Raw genomic sequence first — 18,488 nt, 5'->3', positions numbered from 1 at the left:
TATTCCTCTTGTCCAGATGGGTTAGGGCAGTGTGCAGTGTGGTTGCGATTGCGTCGTCTGTGGACCTATTGGGTCGGTAAGCAAATTGGAGTGGGTCTAGGGTGTCCGGTAGGGTGGAGGTGATATGGTCCTTGACTAGTCTCTCAAAGCACTTCATGATGACGGAAGTGAGTGCTACGGGGCGGTAGTCGTTTAGCTCAGTTACCTTAGCTTTCTTGGGAACAGGAACAATGGTGGCCCTCTTGAAGCATGTGGGAACAGCAGACTGGGATAAGGATTGATTGAATATGTCCGTAAACACACCAGCCAGCTGGTCTGCGCATGCTCTGAGGACGCGGCTGGGAATGCCGTCTGGGCCTGCAGCCTTGCGAGGGTTAACACGTTTAAATGTTTTACTCACCTCGGCTGCAGTGAAGGAGAGCCCGCAGGTTTTGGTAGGGGGCCGTGTCAGTGGCACTGTATTGTCCTCAAAGCGGGCAAAAAAGTTGTTTAGCCTGTCTGGGAGCAAGACATCCTGGTCCGCGACGGGGCTGGTTTTCTTTTTGTAATCCGTGATTGACTGTAGACCCTGCCACATACCTCTTGTGTCTGAGCTGTTGAATTGCGACTCAATTTTGTCTCTGTACTGGGACTTAGCCTGTTTGATTGCCTTGCGGAGAGAATAGCTACACTGTTTGTATTCGGTCATGCTTCCGGTCACCTTGCCCTGGTTAAAAGCAGTGGTTCGCGCTTTCAGTTTCACGCGAATGCTGCCGTCAATCCACGGTTTCTGGTTTGGGAATGTTTTTATCGTTGCTGTGGGTACGACATCGTCAATGCACTTCCTAATGAACTCGCTCACCGAATCAGCATATTCGTCAATATTGTTGTTGGACGCGATGCGGAACATATTCCAATCCGCGTGATCGAAGCAGTCTTGAAGCGTGGATTCAGATTGGTCGGACCAGCGTTGAACAGACCTGAGCGCGGGAGCTTGTTGTTTGAGTTTCTGTTTGTAGGCTGGAATCAACAAAATGGAGTCGTGGTCAGCTTTTCCGAAAGGGGGGCGGGGGAGGGCCTTATATGCGTCGCGGAAATTAGTATAACAATGATCTAGGGTTTTTCCAGCCCTGGTAGCACAATCGATATGCTGATAGAATTTAGGGAGTTTTGTTTTTAGATTAGCCTTGTTAAAATCCCCAGCTACGATGAATGCAGCCTCAGGGTGTGTGGTTTCCAGTTTACAAAGAGTCAGATAAAGTTCGTTCAGGGCCATCGATGTGTCTGCTTGGGGGGGAATATATACGGCTGTGATTATGATTGAAGAGAATTCCCTTGGTAGATAATGCGGTCGACATTTGATTGTGAGGAGTTCTAGATCAGGTGAACAGAATGACTTGAGTTCCTGTGTGTTGTTATGATGATCACACCACTTCTCGTTAATCATAAGGCATACCCCCCCGCCCCTCTTCTTACCGGAAAGATGTTTGTTTCTGTCGGCGCGATGCATGAAGAAACCAGCTGGCTGCACCGACTCCGTTAGCGTCCCTTGAGTTAGCCATGTTTCCGTGAAGCAGAGCACGTTGCAATCCCTGATGTCTCTCTGGAATGCTACCCGTGCTCGGATTTCATCAACCTTATTGTCAAGAGACTGGACATTGGCGAGTAGTATGCTAGGGAGTGGACAGCGTCGCCGGCTGGGATCAGATCCATTGTATTGGGTGGAAGGCAAAACGCTGGATCCGTTTCGGGAAAGTCATATTCCTGGTAGGAACGATGATGAGTTGACGTTAATCGTATATTCAGTAGTTCCTCCCGACTGTATGTAATGAAACCTAAGATTACCTGGGGTACCGATGTAAGAAATAACACATAAAAAAACAAAAAACTGCATATTTTCCAAGGAACGCGAAGCGAGGCGGCCATCTCTTTTCGGCGCCGGAAGTAGCAAATGGCAAATGGCATCCTGAGTAGAACCATGTCTACATCCCAAATGGCATCCTGAGTAGAACCATGTCTACATCCCAAATGGCATCCTGAGTAGAACCATGTCTACATCCCAAATGGCATCCTGAGTAGAACCATGTCTACATCCCAAATGGCATCCTGAGTTGAACTATGTCTACATCCCAAATTGCATCCTGAGTAGAACCATGTCTACATCCCAAATTGCATCCTGAGTAGAACCATGTCTACATCCCAAATGGCATCCTGAGTAGAACCATGTCTACATCCCAAATGGCATCCTGAGTAGAACCATGTCTACATCCCAAATGGCATCCTGAGTAGAACCATGTCTACATCCCAAATGGCATCCTGAGTAGAACCATGTCTACATCCCAAATGGCATCCTGAGTAGAACCATGTCTACATCCCAAATGGCATCCTGAGTAGAACCATGTCTACATCCCAAATGGCATTCTGAGTAGAACCATGTCTACATCCCAAATGGCATCCTGAGTAGAACCATGTCTACATCCCAAATGGCATCCTGAGTAGAACCATGTCTACATCCCAAATGGCATCCTGAGTAGAACCATGTCTACATCCCAAATGGCATCCTGAGTAGAACCATAAATCCCCCACACACACAAACATAATCCAGGTGTTGGCATGCAATCAAGAGAATGAAATGTAGATGGGGGAAAATCCTTGGCACTGATTACAGCTTCTCTTATTAGTTTAATGATACACTGAGCTCTGAAACACGGGTTGTGTTCCAAATGGCACCCTCCTCCCTATATAGGGCACAAATTTTGATCAGGGACCATAAGACTCTGGTCAAAAGTAGTGCACTATATAGGGAATATGGTGCCATTTGGGACGCATTCACATATTGATGAGTCAGACTGAGAAAAAATCTGAATCTGATAGTTGGAGATCTATTATGTCAATTAAATATCTCATCTATTTGCCAAAAAAGACTACTGACTATTAACTGGTGACTACTGAATAGTGACTAGTGACTACTGAATACTAACTAGTGACTACTAAAAACTGACTAGTGCTAGTGACTAGTGACAACTGACGAGAGATAACTGACTACTGAATACTGACTATTGCTAGTGACTAGTGAATACTGACTAGTGACTATTGACTAGTGAATACTGACTCGTGACTAGTGACTACTGAATACTGACTAGTGCTAGTGAATACTGAATAGTGACTAGTGAATAATGACTAGTGACTAGTTACTGCTGAATACTGACTATTAACTACTGACTAGTGAATGTTGACTAGTGAATAATACTGAATGCTGACTAGTGCTAGATTACTAATGACTAATGACAACTGACTAGTGAAAACTGACTACTGAATACAGACTAGTGACTAGTGACTACTGAATACTGACTACTGATTACTGACTAGTGACCACTGACTAGTGACTAGTGACTAGTGACTAGTGACTAGTGGCTACTGACTAATGACTAGTTACTACTAACTGGTGACTACTGAATACTGACTAGTGACAACTGACTACTTTTGGTGTTTTTAGTATTTTTATTAGGATTACCATTAGCTGTTGCCAAACTCTTCCCGGTGTCCATGCAAAACATGAAACATGACATAACCTGTCATAATACAGAACATTAACAGACAAGAACAGCTCAAGGACAGAACTACATGAAAACATTACTTATTTATTTTTTAAAGGCAAACGTAGCCTACATACCAATTCATACACGCAAACTATCCAGGTCAAATAGGGGAGAGGCGCTGTGCCGTGAGGTGTTGCTTTATCTGTTTTTTGAAACCATGTTTGCTGTTCATTTGAACAATATGAGATGGAACGGAGTTCCATGCAATAATGGCTCTATATAATACTGTACACTTTCTTGAATTTGTCCTGGATTTGGGGACTGTGGAAAGACCCCTAGTGGCATTTCTGGTGGGGTAAGTGTATGTTTCAGAGCTGTGTGTAAGTTGACTATGCAAATAATTGGTATTTCCAACACATTGTTTCTTTTTTTTTTTTAAGTGATGCAGTCAGTCTCTCCTCAACTCTTTTTTTAAATATATTTAATTTGTTATTTTTACCCCAATTTCGTGGTATCCAATTGTTAGTAGTTACTATCTTGTCTCATCGCTACAACTCCCGTACGGGCTCGGGAGAGACGAAGGTCGAAAGCCATGCGTCCTCCAAAACACAACCCAACCAAGCTTCTTAACACAGCGCGCATCCAACCCGGAAGCCAGCCGCACCAACGTGTCGGAGGAAACACCGTGCACCTGGCGACCTGGTTAGCGCGCACTGCGCCCGGCCCACCACATGAGTCGCTAGTGCGCGATGAGACAAGGATATCCCTACCGGCCAAACCCTCCCTAACCCGGACAACGCTAGGCCAATTGTGCGTCGCCCCACGGACCTCCCGGTCGCGGCCGGCTGCGACAGAGCCTGGGCGCGAACCCAGAGTCTCTGGTGGCACCGCTAGCACTGCGTTGCAGTCCCCTAGACCACTACGCCACCCGGGAGGCCTTCTCCTCAACTCTTAACCAAGAGATACTGGCATGGATAGTATTTATATCAGCGCTCTGATTACAATGAAGAGCAAGACGTGCCGCTCTGTTCTGGGCCAGCTGCAGCTTAACTAGGTCTTTCCTTGCAGCACTGGACCGCACGACTAGACAATAAATAAGATTAGACAAAAGTAGATTATGCAGAACTTGCTTTGTGGAGTGTGGTGTCAAAAAAGCCGAGCGTCTCTTTATTATGGATAGATCTCTCCCTCTCTTTACAAACATTGAATCTATAGGTTTTGACCAGGACAGTTTACAATCTAAGGCAACGCCAAGTAGTTTAGTGTCCTCAACTTGTTCAACAGGCACACCATTCACTACAAGATTCACTACTAACTACTGACTACTAACGAATGACTACTAACTAATGACTACTAAATTCTGACTAGTTACTAGTGACTACTGAATACTGACTAGTGACTGCTGAATACTGACTAGTGACTGCTGAATACTGACTAGTGACCAGTGACTAGTGAAAGTTGAAGGTCGTTTCTGGAGCCATTGCTAACTAGTGTTAGTGCAATGACTTATTTTCCTAATCTCGCACTAACCCTTTAATACTCCCCTGCTACTGTAAATCGCAGAATCCTCATACTGAGACATCTTCTGAAACTGAAAACTTTATTTTTGTTTGTAAAAGAAGTGGATGCCTAATGGTATCTGTGCTAAATCTTTCCTCTTTATATCCTCACTGCACCTACTGTTTACTGTCCTCACTGAATCCTCCTCTGAAACAGGATGTCTACTGTTTACTGTCCTCACTGAATCCTCTTCCAAAACAGCATGTCTACGGTTTACTCTCCTCACTGAATCACTGAATCCTCCTCTGAAACAGGATGTTGACTGTATACTGTCCTAACTGAATCCTCTTCTAAAACAGGATGCACGCTGTTTAATGTACTCACTGAATCCTCTTCTGAAACAGGATGCTTACAGTTGACTGTCCTAACTGAATCCTCTTCTAAAACAGGATGCACGCTGTTTACTGTCCTCACTGAATCCTCCTCTGAAACAGGATGGCTACTGTTCACTGTCCTCACTTAATCCTCCTCTGAAACATGATGCCTACTGTTTACTGTCGTCACTTAATCCTCCTCTGAAACATGATGCCTACTGTTCGCTGTCCTCACGGAATTCTCCTCTGAAACAGGATGTCGACTGTTTACTGTCCTCACTGAATCCTACTCTGAAACAGGATGTCTACTGTTTACTGTCCTCACTTAATCCTCCTCTGAAACATGATGCCTACTGTTCGCTGTCCTCACGGAATTCTCCTCTGAAACAGGATGTCGACTGTTTACTGTCCTCACTGAATTCTCCTCTGAAACAGGATGTCTACTGTTTACTGTCCTCACTTAATCCTCCTCTGAAACAGGATGTCTACTGTTTACTGTCCTCACTGAATCACTGAATCCTCTTCTGAAACAGGATGCTTACAGTTGACTGTCCTTACTGAATCCTCCTCTGAAACATGATGCCTACTGTTTACTGTCATCACTGAATCCTCTTCCGAAACAGGATGTCTATTGTTTACTGTCCTCACTGAATCACTGAATCCTCTTCTGAAACAGGATGCTTACAGTTGACTGTCCTTACTGAATCCTCCTCTGAAACATGATACCTACTGTTTACTGTCGTCACTGAATCCTCTTCCGAAACAGGATGTCTACTGTTTACTGTCCTCACTGAATCCTCCTCTGAAACAAGGTGTCTACTGTACACTCTCCTCACTGAATCCTCCTCTGAAACAAGATGTCTACTGTACACTCTCCTCACTGAATCCTCCTCTGAAACAAGGTGTCTACTGTACACTCTCCTCACTGAATCCTCCTCTGAAACAGGGTGCCTGTACAGTATCTTTCTTTCCTCTTTCCACCTACTGTTCACTACAGCGTCTTGCATCCTCCTCACGGAGTCCTCCTCTGAAACAAGGTGTCTACTGTACACTCTCCTCACTGAATCCTCCTCTGAAACAAGGTGTCTACTGTACACTCTCCTCACGGAGTCCTCCTCTGAAACAAGGTGTCTACTGTACACTCTCCTCACGGAATCCTCCTCTGAAACAGGGTGTCTACTGTACACTCTCCTCACTGAATCCTCCTCTGAAACAGGGTGTCTACTGTACATCCTCCTCACTGAATCCTCCTCTGAAACAGGGTGTCTACTGTACATCCTCCTCACTGAGTCCTCCTCTGAAACAGGGTGTCTACTGTACATCCTCCTCACTGAGTCCTCCTCTGAAACAGGGTGTCTACTGTACATCCTCCTCACTGAGTCCTCCTCTGAAACAGGGTGTCTACTGTACATCCTCCTCACTGAGTCCTCCTCTGAAACAGGGTGTCTACTGTACATCCTCCTCACTGAATCCTCCTCTGAAACAGGGTGTCTACTGTACATCCTCCTCACTGAGTCCTCCTCTGAAACAGGGTGTCTACTGTACATCCTCCTCACTGAGTCCTCCTCTGAAACAGGGTGTCTACTGTACATCCTCCTCACTGAGTCCTCCTCTGAAACAGGGTGTCTACTGTACATCCTCCTCACGGAGTCCTCCTCTGCACCCTGGTCCAGAGACAGAATCTGAGATTTCTCACATGGCGGCTTCTCTCTACTCTTTCCCACTTTAGATGAAAGTAAATAAATAAACAGTCTTCCCCCGCCAAGCATAAACGGGCCAAATGAGGCAGATCAACTTAAAATAAAAATGGATAATGCACATTAATGCACATTGGCAATTTTATAGCCACAGTATCTTAAATATTAAAAGTAAAGGGAAAACCTTACAATTATACATTGCTATTAAACCAAAGAGAAAAGGTTGATGTATGGTATACAGTATGGTTCACATTAGGCATCTGCCCTCTGGTATATTATGCTCCCAAAGTGTAGTTTAATCAGACACGTGGGTCTTGGTCAGGAGATTATGGTGGTGTACATTGCCGTCAATTTGAAATGTAGGAATTAGGATGGGAGATTATTTAGTTGGCATAGTCATTACTCATCTAGATCGGATGAACAAGAGAGCCCAGCCTGAAGAAGTGAATTAATGTGTGTGTGTGTTCTGTTCACTGATTTTGTAAAAAAAAATAGTCTTGAAGCGTCTCTCTCTATATATATAAATTCATGCTTATTCGAGCAGTGAAGACAAATAAAAGCAAATAAAAGGAGCATGGAATGTTTCCATATAAATAAATTCTGTTTAAAACTGGAGACATACTGTATGTCCCATAAAACAAAAGTGGGTAGCACTTCATATTACACTGAATTAATTAATTAATTAAAATATGATGTAGGAAGATTCACACCAACACAACAGATATACAGTCTAACACCACATTCACACCAACACAACAGATATACAGTCTAACACCACATTCACACCAACACAACAGATATACAGTCTAACATCACATTCACACCAACACAACAGATATACAGTCTAACACCACATTCACACCAACACAACAGATATACAGTCTAACACCACATTCACACCAACACAACAGATATACAGTCTAACACCACATTCACACCAACACAACAGATATACAGTCTAACACCACATTCACACCAACACAACAGATATACAGTCTAACATCACCTTCACACCAACACAGATATACAGTCTAACACCACATTCACACCAACACAACAGATATACAGCCTAACATCACATTCACACCAACACAACAGATATACAGTCTAACATCACATTCACACCAACACAACAGATATACAGTCTAACATCACCTTCACACCAACACAGATATACAGCACCCCTCCCCCCCGTAACAGCCACATCCTCACACCAACACAACAGATATACAGCCTAACATCACATTCACACCAACACAACAGATATACAGCCTAACATCACATTCACACCAACACAACAGATATACAGTCTAACATCACATTCACACCAACACAACAGATATACAGTCTAACATCACATTCACACCAACACAACAGATATACAGTCTAACATCACATTCACACCAACACAACAGATATACAGTCTAACATCACCTTCACACCAACACAACAGATAAAGTCTAACATCACATTCACATACAAACCAACACAACAGATATACAGTCTAACTTCACATTCACACCAACACAACAGGAAACATCAAGGCATGAGAGATGCGACAAGAAGGATTACGAGTTATTATTATTTTTCCTTTTTAGATTCATATGAACCTCAACGTTAAAGAACCACAACTTTAAAGAAACCACAACGTTAAGAAACCACAACGTTAAGAAACCACAACGTTAAGAAACCACAATGTTAAGAAACCACAACGTTAAGAAACCACAACGTTAAGAAACCACAATGTTAAGAAACCACAACGTTAAGAAACCACAACGTTAAGAAACCACAACTTTAAAGAAACAACAATGTTAAGAAATCACAACTTTAAAGAAACAACAACGTTAAGAAACCACAACGTTAAGAAACCACAACTTTAAAGAAACCACAACTTTAAAGAAACAACAACGTTAAGAAACCACAACGTTAAGAAACCACAACGTTAAGAAACCACAACGTTAAGAAACCACAACTTTAAAGAAACAACAACGTTAAGAAACAACAACGTTAAGAAACCACAACATTAAGAAACCACAATGTTAAGAAACCACAATGTTAAGAAACCACAATGTTAAGAAACCACAACGTTAAGAAACCACAACGTTAAGAAACCACAACGTTAAGAAACCACAACGTTAAGAAACAACAATGTTAAGAAACCACAACTAGTGGCCAAAATCTAAATTGCACCTAAACTGCAATATTATATGATGGCCTTTCTCTTGCATTTCAAAGATGATGGAACACAAAAAAATAGAAAATGCATGTTTGTTTGTTTGTATTATCTTTTACCAGATCTAATGTGTTATATTCTCCTACATTAATTTCACATTTCCACAAACTTCAAAGTGTTTCCTTTCAAATGGTATCAAGAATATGCATATCCTTGCTTCAGGTCCTGGGCTACGGGAAGTTAGATTTGGGTATGTCATTTTAGGTGAAAATGGAAAAAAGAGGGTCCGATCCTTACTATCAAGCCTCTACGTGGTTCCTTAGTAAAAGGGAGTTATTTGTATGTGTATTTATTAAGTATCCCCATTAGTTCCTGCCAAGGCAGCAGCTACTCTTCCTGGGGTTTATTATGAATCCCCATTAGTTCCTGCCAAGGCAGCAGCTACTCTTAATGGGGTCTAGCACCATTAAGGCAGTGAATATATACAATTTAAAATAGTATATGACATTACATTTCATAACACTTTTCACAACGCATTTAGTGTGTTCACTCAGGCTGCTACTCCGCTACCACATATCTACAATACAACATGTATAATACCACCATACAACAATATTACATTGTGCGTGTGTGCTAGCATTTGTGTGCGTATGCATGTGTTTGTGCCTGTGTGTGTCTCTTCACAGTCCCCGCTGTTCCATAAGGTGTTTTTTGTCTGTTTTTTAAATCTGACTCTACTGCTTACATCAGTTACCTGATGTGGAATATAGTTCCATGGCTCTATGTAGTACTGTGTGCCTCCCATAGTCTGTTCTGGACTTGGATTGTGAAGAGACCTCTGGTGGCATGTCTTATGAGCTATGTATGGGTGTCTGAGCTGTGTGCTAGTAGTTAAAACAGACAGCTCAGTACATTCAGCATGTCAACACTTCTTACAAAAACAAGTAGTGATGAAGTCAATTTCTCCTCCACTTTCAGCCAGGAGAGATTGACATGCATATTATTAATATTAGCTCTCTGTGTACATTTAACGGCCAGCCGTGCTGACCTGTTCTGAACCAATTACAAGTTTCCCCCTTTGTGGCACCTGACCACACGACTGAACAGTAGTCCAGGTGAGACAAAACTAGGACCTGTAGGACCTGCCTTGTTGACAGTGTTGTTAAGAAGGCAGACCAGCACTTTATTATGGACAGACTTCTCCCCATCTTAGCTACTGTTGTATCAACATGTTTTACCATGGCAGTTACAATCCAGTGTTATTCCAAGCAGTTTAGTAACCTGAACTTGCTTAATTTCCACATTATTTATTACAAGATTTAGTTGAGGTTTAAGGTTTATTGAATGATTTGGCCCAAATACAATGCTTTATTTATGAAATCTTAAGACACGTTACGTTAACCGAGACACATTAAAACAATCCTATTCGGCTTTTCTGAAATATCTGAAATGATTGGATAGCCTATGCTGTGATGAATACTGTGTAGCCATATTGGGAACTGTGTTTCAGATATCTCCATAAAGTATTGAAGCTGCTCCCCTCCTGACAGAAGTACTCCACCTGTGAATCCGAGGACATGATTGTGCTTCTGTTGTGGGTGTGCTAGTGAAGCAACCTTTATTTACATGCAATTAACATATATGAACATGCACTACCATTTCTCCCAACAGTGGAGTACTGTTCTGGTGCGCTGCATGAAACAGAGGTGTGCTTCACCCACACCACACTGAAATAACGGCAGAGGCTGCTAAACTACCTTCAAGTCGTCCAACAAGACGCACTCTATGGTTTAGACGGCACTCTTTCCCCACTATTCCAAAGAGAAAGTGACGTATTTCTGGTTCTGTGTAGCAACAAAGGAGTGTTTGAACTAGGGCGATCTCTCTCTCTCTCTCGCTCTCTCTCTCTCTATCCAGTTAATGAGTGTTAATGAGTCTCTTCTCCTATTGGGTTTCTCTAATGGATCACACAGGGCCAGAGGATGCAGCTGCTAACACCGACAGTCTCTCTCTCTCACTCACACACACACACACACACACACACACACACACACACACACACACACACACACACACACACACACACACACACACACACACACACACACACACACACACACACACACACACACACACACACACACACACAGACACAGAGACAGACAGGCACACAGGCACACACACACACTGACAGACACAATCTTCTCTCTGGTGGCTAAATGGTTCCTTGAACCAGTACATGGGTCATACAGGAAGCGTGTGTCCCAAATGGCACCATATCCCCTGCATAGTCATTTGACTAGAGTTGTGTGAAAAGTAGTGCACTATATAAGGAATAGGGTACCATTTGGGACATACCCTGAGTCATACTAACACTACATTCAAGAGAAAGGAGAGGAAAAAGTTATACTTTCTACATTCTGCTCAGACACATCATGTCAGAGTGAAAGTCTGAAATGAATGCCTGAAAGTGACCTCCAACCACGAAAGCTCTTAACACTAAAATGACCTCAACTAATGCAAATAGCAGCCAAGACCCTTGGGGCATCTACACTTTACATGGAACTTTTCATGATGATGTTTAAAGTCACTTTCTCCCACTACAGCTCTTAATAAATGGCAATAGATGTTGACTCAGTCTTGGGGTGAGCCTGAAATGTCACTGCTTTAGACCAAAGACTGGTTCCAAGGGTCTGGCCAAAAGGAGTGCAGTATTAAGGAAATAGAGTGCCATTTAAGAAGCACCCCAAGACTGAGTCAACATCTTGTGCCATTTAAGAAGCACGCCAAGACCGAGTCAACATCTTGTGCCATTTAAGAAGCACGCCAAGACTGAGTCAACATCTAGTGCCATTTAAGAAGCACCCCAAGACTGAGTCAACATCTAGTGCCATTTAAGAAGCACGCCAAGACTGAGTCAACATCTAGTGCCATTTAAGAAGCACGCCAAGACTGAGTCAACATCTAGTGCCATTTAAGAAGCACGCCAAGACTGAGTCAACATCTAGTGCCATTTAAGAAGCACGCCAAGACTGAGTCAGCATCTAGTGCCATTTAAGAAGCACGCCAAGACTGAGTCAACATCTAGTGCCATTTAAGAAGCACGCCAAGACTTGAGTCAGCATCTAGTGCCATTTAAGAAGCACGCCAAGACTGAGTCAACATCTAGTGCCATTTAAGAAGCACGCCAAGACTGAGTCAACATCTAGTGCCATTTAAGAAGCACGCCAAGACTGAGTCAACATCTAGTGCCATTTAAGAAGCACGCCAAGACTGAGTCAGCATCTAGTGCCATTTAAGAAGCACGCCAAGACTGAGTCAACATCTAGTGCCATTTAAGAAGCACGCCAAGACTGAGTCAACATCTAGTGCCATTTAAGAAGCACGCCAAGACTGAGTCAACATCTAGTGCCATTTAAGAAGCACGCCAAGACTGAGTCAACATCTAGTGCCATTTAAGAAGCACGCCAAGACTGAGTCAACATCTAGTGCCATTTAAGAAGCACGCCAAGACTGAGTCAACATCTAGTGCCATTTAAGAAGCACGCCAAGACTGAGTCAACATCTAGTGCCATTTAAGAAGCACGCCAAGACTGAGTCAACATCTAGTGCCATTTAAGAAGCACGCCAAGACTGAGTCAACATCTAGTGCCATTTAAGAAGCACGCCAAGACTGAGTCAACATCTAGTGCCATTTAAGAAGCACGCCAAGACTGAGTCAACATCTAGTGCCATTTAAGAAGCACGCCAAGACTGAGTCAGCATCTAGTGCCATTTAAGAAGCACCCCAAGACTGAGTCAGCATCTAGTGCCATTTAAGAGCTGTAGTGGGAGAAAGTGACTTTTAACATCATCATGAAAAGTTTGGAGGTGTTATTAAAAAAGTATAATCTAGAAACCCAGAACTAAAATCTAGTTGGGTCAGAAGCTCGAGTTCTGGGGGGAGACGTGTTAGAAAATATACTACAACGACTGATGAAGGAGGGCGGTAGCTCCACCCCCCTTTTGTGGCAAGTCTATGGGCCAAATGTCCTCTCCCCTTCCGAATGAGAAAGATGCAAACACCAGTGAAATAGTGATGTCCAAATGATCAGTGATGGAAAAATCCACCCACCAGAACAAAGTTCCCCGTTGGTTGTGGCATCCCACAGTCTGTTGACGTGCTACGATACCAGTTATGTTACATGTGTCTGTTTACAAGAGATTTAAAAATGTCTGACATTCTTGCTCAGACGACAAACAGAGATTACAGAATATGTCACAGCTCTACAAAAATCATCACCTACCTACATTCCACACACGAACGTACACACACACGCACATACATACACACACACACACACACACACACACACACACACACACAGAAACCCCACACACACTGGCAGAGGTCGCTTCTCTCTTTCTTCTCCCTCTGTATGTGTGCGTGTGCGTGTGCGTGTGCATGTGTGTGTATAGATGAAGAACCTTAATTTGTGTCGGGTTTGCTAAAACAGGAAAATAATCATCCAACAACAAGAAATGTGAATTATCATGTAGGTTATAATTAATGGACATGGTTGTAGGGATTGATAGATTTTTCGCAAGGGAAAATCAAGTGTGTCTTTTTAAAGTGAAAATTACAAACTTCAGAAAACGTTTTAAACCTGAAATACACTACAAGTTTTACATTCCCTGCATTGCAGGAAAATTATCGTGCAACAGGGTGATCAAATTATGATCCTACATCTGTATGTGTGCCTGTGTGTATGTGTGTGTCTCCCTCTGTGTTCTCAGTTGTCACATATGTCTCATATTCGTAAACAACAATTTAGGCCCAAAGAGACTCATCATCCATTATTTATAGGATTTGAATTAATAATTCCAGTTGAGACCAGTGATGTGTATAAACATGTGGTGATGTACGTAAATAATTATGTAAATGTAGACTTTTGAATTTGCATGTCTATGGTTGACATACAGGAGAACACATACAGTGAGGGAAAAAAGTATTTGATCCCCTGCTGATTTTGTACGTTTGCCCACTGACAAAGAAATTATCAGTCTATAATTTTAATTGTAGGTTTATTTGAACAGTGAGAGACAGAATAACAACAAAAATATCCAGAAAAATGCATGTCAAAAATGTTATAAATTGATTTGCATTTTAATGAGGGAAATAAGTATTTGACCCCTTCTCAATCAAAAAAGATTTCTGGCTCCCAGGTGTCTTTCATACAGGTAACGAACGGAGATTAGGAGCACACTCTTAAAGGGAGTGCTCCTAATCTCAGTTTCTTACCTGTATAAAAGATACCTGTCCACAGAAGCAATCAATCAATCAGATTCCAAACTCTCCACCATGGCCAAGACCAAAGAGCTCTCCAAGGATGTCAGGGACAAGATTGTAGACCTACACAAGGCTGGAATGGGCTACAAGACCATCGCCAAGCAGCTTGGTGAGAAGGTGACAACAGTTTCTGTGATTATTCGCAAATGGAAGAAACACAAAAGAACTGTCAATCTCCCTCAGCCTGGGGCTCCATGCAAGATCTCACCTCGTGGAGTTGCAATTATCATGAGAACGGTGAGGAATCAGCCCAGAACTACACAGGAGGATCTTGTCAATGATCTCAAGGCAGCTGGGACCATAGTCATCAAGAAAACAATTGGTAACACACTATGCCGTGAAGGACTGAAATCCTGCAGCGCCCGCAAGGTCCCCCTGCTCAAGAAAGCACATATACATGCCCGTCTGAAGTTTGCCAATGAACATCTGAATGATTCAGAGGACAACTGGGTGAACGTGTTGTGGTCAGATGAGACCAAAATGGAGTTCTTTGGCATCAACCCAACTTGCCGTGTTTGGAGGAGGAGGAATGCTGCCTATGACCCCAAGAAACCATCCCCACCGTCAAACATGGAGGTGGAAACATTATGCTTTGGGGGTGTTTTTCTGCTAAAGGGACAGGCCATGTACCGTCAAATCTTGGGTGAAAACCTCCTTCCCTCAGCCAGGGTATTGAAAATGGGTCGTGGATGGGTATTCCAGCATGACAATGACCCAAAACACACGGCCAAGGCAACAAAGGAGTGGCTCAAGAAGAAGCACATTAAGGTCCTGGAGTGGCCTAGCCAGTCTCCAGACCTTTATCCCATAGAAAATCTGTGGAGGGAGCTGAAGGTTCGAGTTGCCAAACGTCAGCCTCGAAACCTTAATGACTTGAAGAAGATCTGCAAAGAGGAGTGGGACAAAATCCCTCCTGAGATGTGTGCAAACCTGGTGGCCAACTACAAGAAACGTCTGACCTCTGTGATTGCCAACAAGGGTTTTGCCACCAAGTACTAAGTCATGTTTTGCAGAGGGGTCAAATACTTATTTCCCTCATTAAAATGCAAATCAATTCATAACATTTTTGACATGCGTTTTTCTGGATTTTTTTGTTGATATTCTGTCTCTCACTGTTCAAATAAACCTACCATTAAAATTATAGACTGATCATTTCTTTGTCAGTGGGCAAACGTACAAAATCAGCAGGGGATCAAATACTTTTTTTCCTCACTGTACCATCAGCATGTATGTATGCTGATAATCAGTGATTGACGGGTTACTCACTATTTACATTGAGGTAGCTTAAGCTGATCCTGTGAACTGTGTAATGATTAGTGAGAGTAGCCTAAAGGAGAACACACACACTCCACAACTGTCATTTGTCCATTGTTATTTCAATTGCCGGTTTGATGTTTTCAGAGAGTGTGTTTCAGTTTGGCAGGGATGATTTATTTTTCTTCCTATACATTTTTTTCTAAATCCAGACTTTGCGGCCAGACCCCCCCCCCAAAAAAACCCACCAGCAACCAATCAGTGATTCCTGCAACTCATCTCTGAGTTGCCATGGAAACGCCCTGACTTTAAAAATAGAGGTGGAAGAGTATTGAAGGCTATGGGAGGGTAGGATGTTGCTTAATAGACATGGCTGGCTGAGGGGTGTCTGGTGGTGGTCTGGGGATGTCTGAGGGGTGTCTGGTGGTGGTCTGGGGGTGTCTGGGGGTGTCTGAGGGGTGTCTGGGGGTGTCTGGGAGTGTCTGAAGGTGTCTGAGGGGTGTCTGGGTGTGTCTGAGGGGGGTCTGGGGGGTATGATGGGTGTCTGATGGGTGGTCTGGAGGTGTCTTAGGGGTGTCTGGGTGTGTCTGAGAGGGGTCTGGGGGGTATGATGGGTGTCTGATGGGTGGTCTGGGGGTGTCTGGGGATGTCTGAGGGGTGTCTGGGGGTGTCTGGGAGTGTCTGAAGGTGTCTGAAGGTGTCTGAGGGGTGTCTGGGGGTGTCTGGGAGTGTCTGAAGGTGTCTGAGGGGTGTCTGGGTGTGTCTGAGAGGGGTCTGGGGGGTATGATGGGTGTCTGATGGGTGGTCTGGGGGTGTCTGGGGATGTCTGAGGGGTGTCTGGGGGTGTCTGGGAGTGTCTGAAGGTGTCTGAAGGTGTCTGAGGGGGGTCTGGGGGGTATGATGGATGCCTGATGGGTGGTCTGGAGGTGTCTTAGGGGTGTCTGGGTGTGTCTGAGGGGGGTCTGGGGGGTATGATGGGTGTCTGATGGGTGGTCTGGAGGTGTTTTAGGGGTGTCTGGGTGTGTCTGTGGGGTGTCTAAGTGGTGGTCTGGGTGTGTCTGGGGGGTGTCTAAGTGGTGGTCTGGGGTGTTTTAGGGGTGTCTGGGTGTGTCTGGGGGGTGTCTAAGTGGTGGTCTGGGGTGTTTTAGGGGTGTCTGGGTGTGTCTGGGGGGTGTCTAAGTGGTGGTCTGGGGTGACTGAGTGTGTCTGAGAGTTGTCTGGGGTGTTTTCGAGGAGTGTCTGAGGGGTGTCTGGGGGGTGTCTGGGGGGGTCTGAGGGGTGTCTGGGGAGTGTCTGGTGGTTTCTGAGGAGTGTCTGGGGGGGTCTGAGGGGTGTCTGGAGGGGTCTGATGGGTGTCTGGAGGGGTCTGAGGGGTGTCTGGGGGTGTCTGAAGGGTTTCTGAGGGGTGTCTGGGGTTGTCTGGGGGGTGTTTGAAGGGTGTATGGCGGTGTCTGTGGGTGTCTGAGGAGAGGTCTGGAGGTGTTTGAGGAGTGTCTGATCCGGTCTAGTCTGTTTTTGAGTTTGAAGAACCACTCTGATGGCCGCTGTGTTCATTTTTCTGGCATTAGAGTGGTAGAGAGCCCTTTATGGTGATGCTTTAGACCAGTGGTCTCCAAGGCATTCCGAGTCAATCACCAAACATTTCTGTAAAAAAAAACTACGATGAAGCCTTGCATTCCTATTTATTTTTATTTGTTTCGTGATGTTGGCAGTATATGATCAGCAATCCTACTCTGAGATGCTTTATACATATGTCCCCTGAAGAGGGGAAATGAGAAGCTTTATACACACGGCCCCTGAAGAGGGACCATGAGAGGCTTTATACATATGTCCCCTGAAGAGGGGAAATGAGAGGCTTTATACATATGTCCCCTGAAGAGGGGAAATGAGAGGCTTTATACATATGTCCCCTGAAGAGGGGAAATGAGAGGCTTTATACATACGGCCCCTGAAGAGGGGAAATGAGAGGCTTTATACATATGTCCCCTGAAGAGGGGAAATGAGAGGCTTTATACATATGTCCCCTGAAGAGGGGAAATGAGAGGCTTTACACATACGGCCCCTGAAGAGGGGAAATGAGAGGCTTTATACATACGTCCCCTGAAGAGGGGAAATGAGAGGCTTTATACATACGGCCCCTGAAGAAGGGAAATTAGATGCTTTATACATATGTCCCCTGAAGAGGGGAAATGAGAGGCTTTACACATACGGCCCCTGAAGAGGGGAAATGAGAGGGTTTACACATACGGCCCCTGAAGAGGGGAAATGAGAGGCTTTATACATACGTCCCCTGAAGAGGGGAAATGAGAGGCTTTATACATACGGCCCCTGAAGAGGGACCATGTAAGAGTAGGAGAGTTAGCTTGGACACCAAGTGGGCATAAAATACTGAGCCTGGATTCCAGGATCTCTCTGTGGTGTTACTGCCCCAGAGACAGGCTGCTGCTCCCAAGGGGAGCTAAGAGGGGAAGTTGTGTCTTGCTAGGTAAACACATTAGCAGACTGTGACAAATGGCTTCGTCTGGTCTGAGCTGCACTGGCTACAGTACCTGGCCTATGAACAGTATGATGCATCTCTTCTCTTGAATCTCGCAACCACTGCCTTACAATAAGATAAACAAAGTATTATGTGATCAATATTGC

General features: G+C 44.1%; 1 protein-coding gene across 1 annotated transcript; it reads right to left on the bottom strand.

Annotated features, from left to right (window-relative positions):
• Positions 1 to 16,183: 16,183 nt before the first annotated feature.
• On the bottom strand, positions 16,184 to 17,399 carry LOC139569867 (uncharacterized). The gene is made up of 2 exons (XM_071391190.1): positions 17,043 to 17,399; positions 16,184 to 16,807 (listed from the first exon to the last, which is right to left on the bottom strand). The coding sequence occupies exons 1-2, from the start codon at positions 17,397 to 17,399 to the stop codon at positions 16,184 to 16,186; spliced, it is 981 nt and encodes a 326-aa protein (XP_071247291.1).
• Positions 17,400 to 18,488: the final 1,089 nt, after the last annotated feature.

Source organism: Salvelinus alpinus, chromosome 3, assembly GCF_045679555.1.
Source record: "Salvelinus alpinus chromosome 3, SLU_Salpinus.1, whole genome shotgun sequence".
Lineage (NCBI taxonomy): Eukaryota > Metazoa > Chordata > Actinopteri > Salmoniformes > Salmonidae > Salvelinus > Salvelinus alpinus.
This window is presented reverse-complemented; position numbering and strand designations above follow the sequence as displayed.

What these genes read in the sequence shown, in the direction of transcription:
- LOC139569867 (XM_071391190.1), bottom strand. Translation starts at nt 17,399, where the DNA reads ATGAACACAGCGGCCATCAGAGTGGTTCTTCAAACTCAAAAACAGACT. An exon ending in ACAACTCTCAGACACACTCA is followed by an intron (nt 16,808 to 17,042) that starts GTCACCCCAGAC and finishes CATACCCCCCAG; the next exon opens with ACCCCCCTCAGACACACCCA.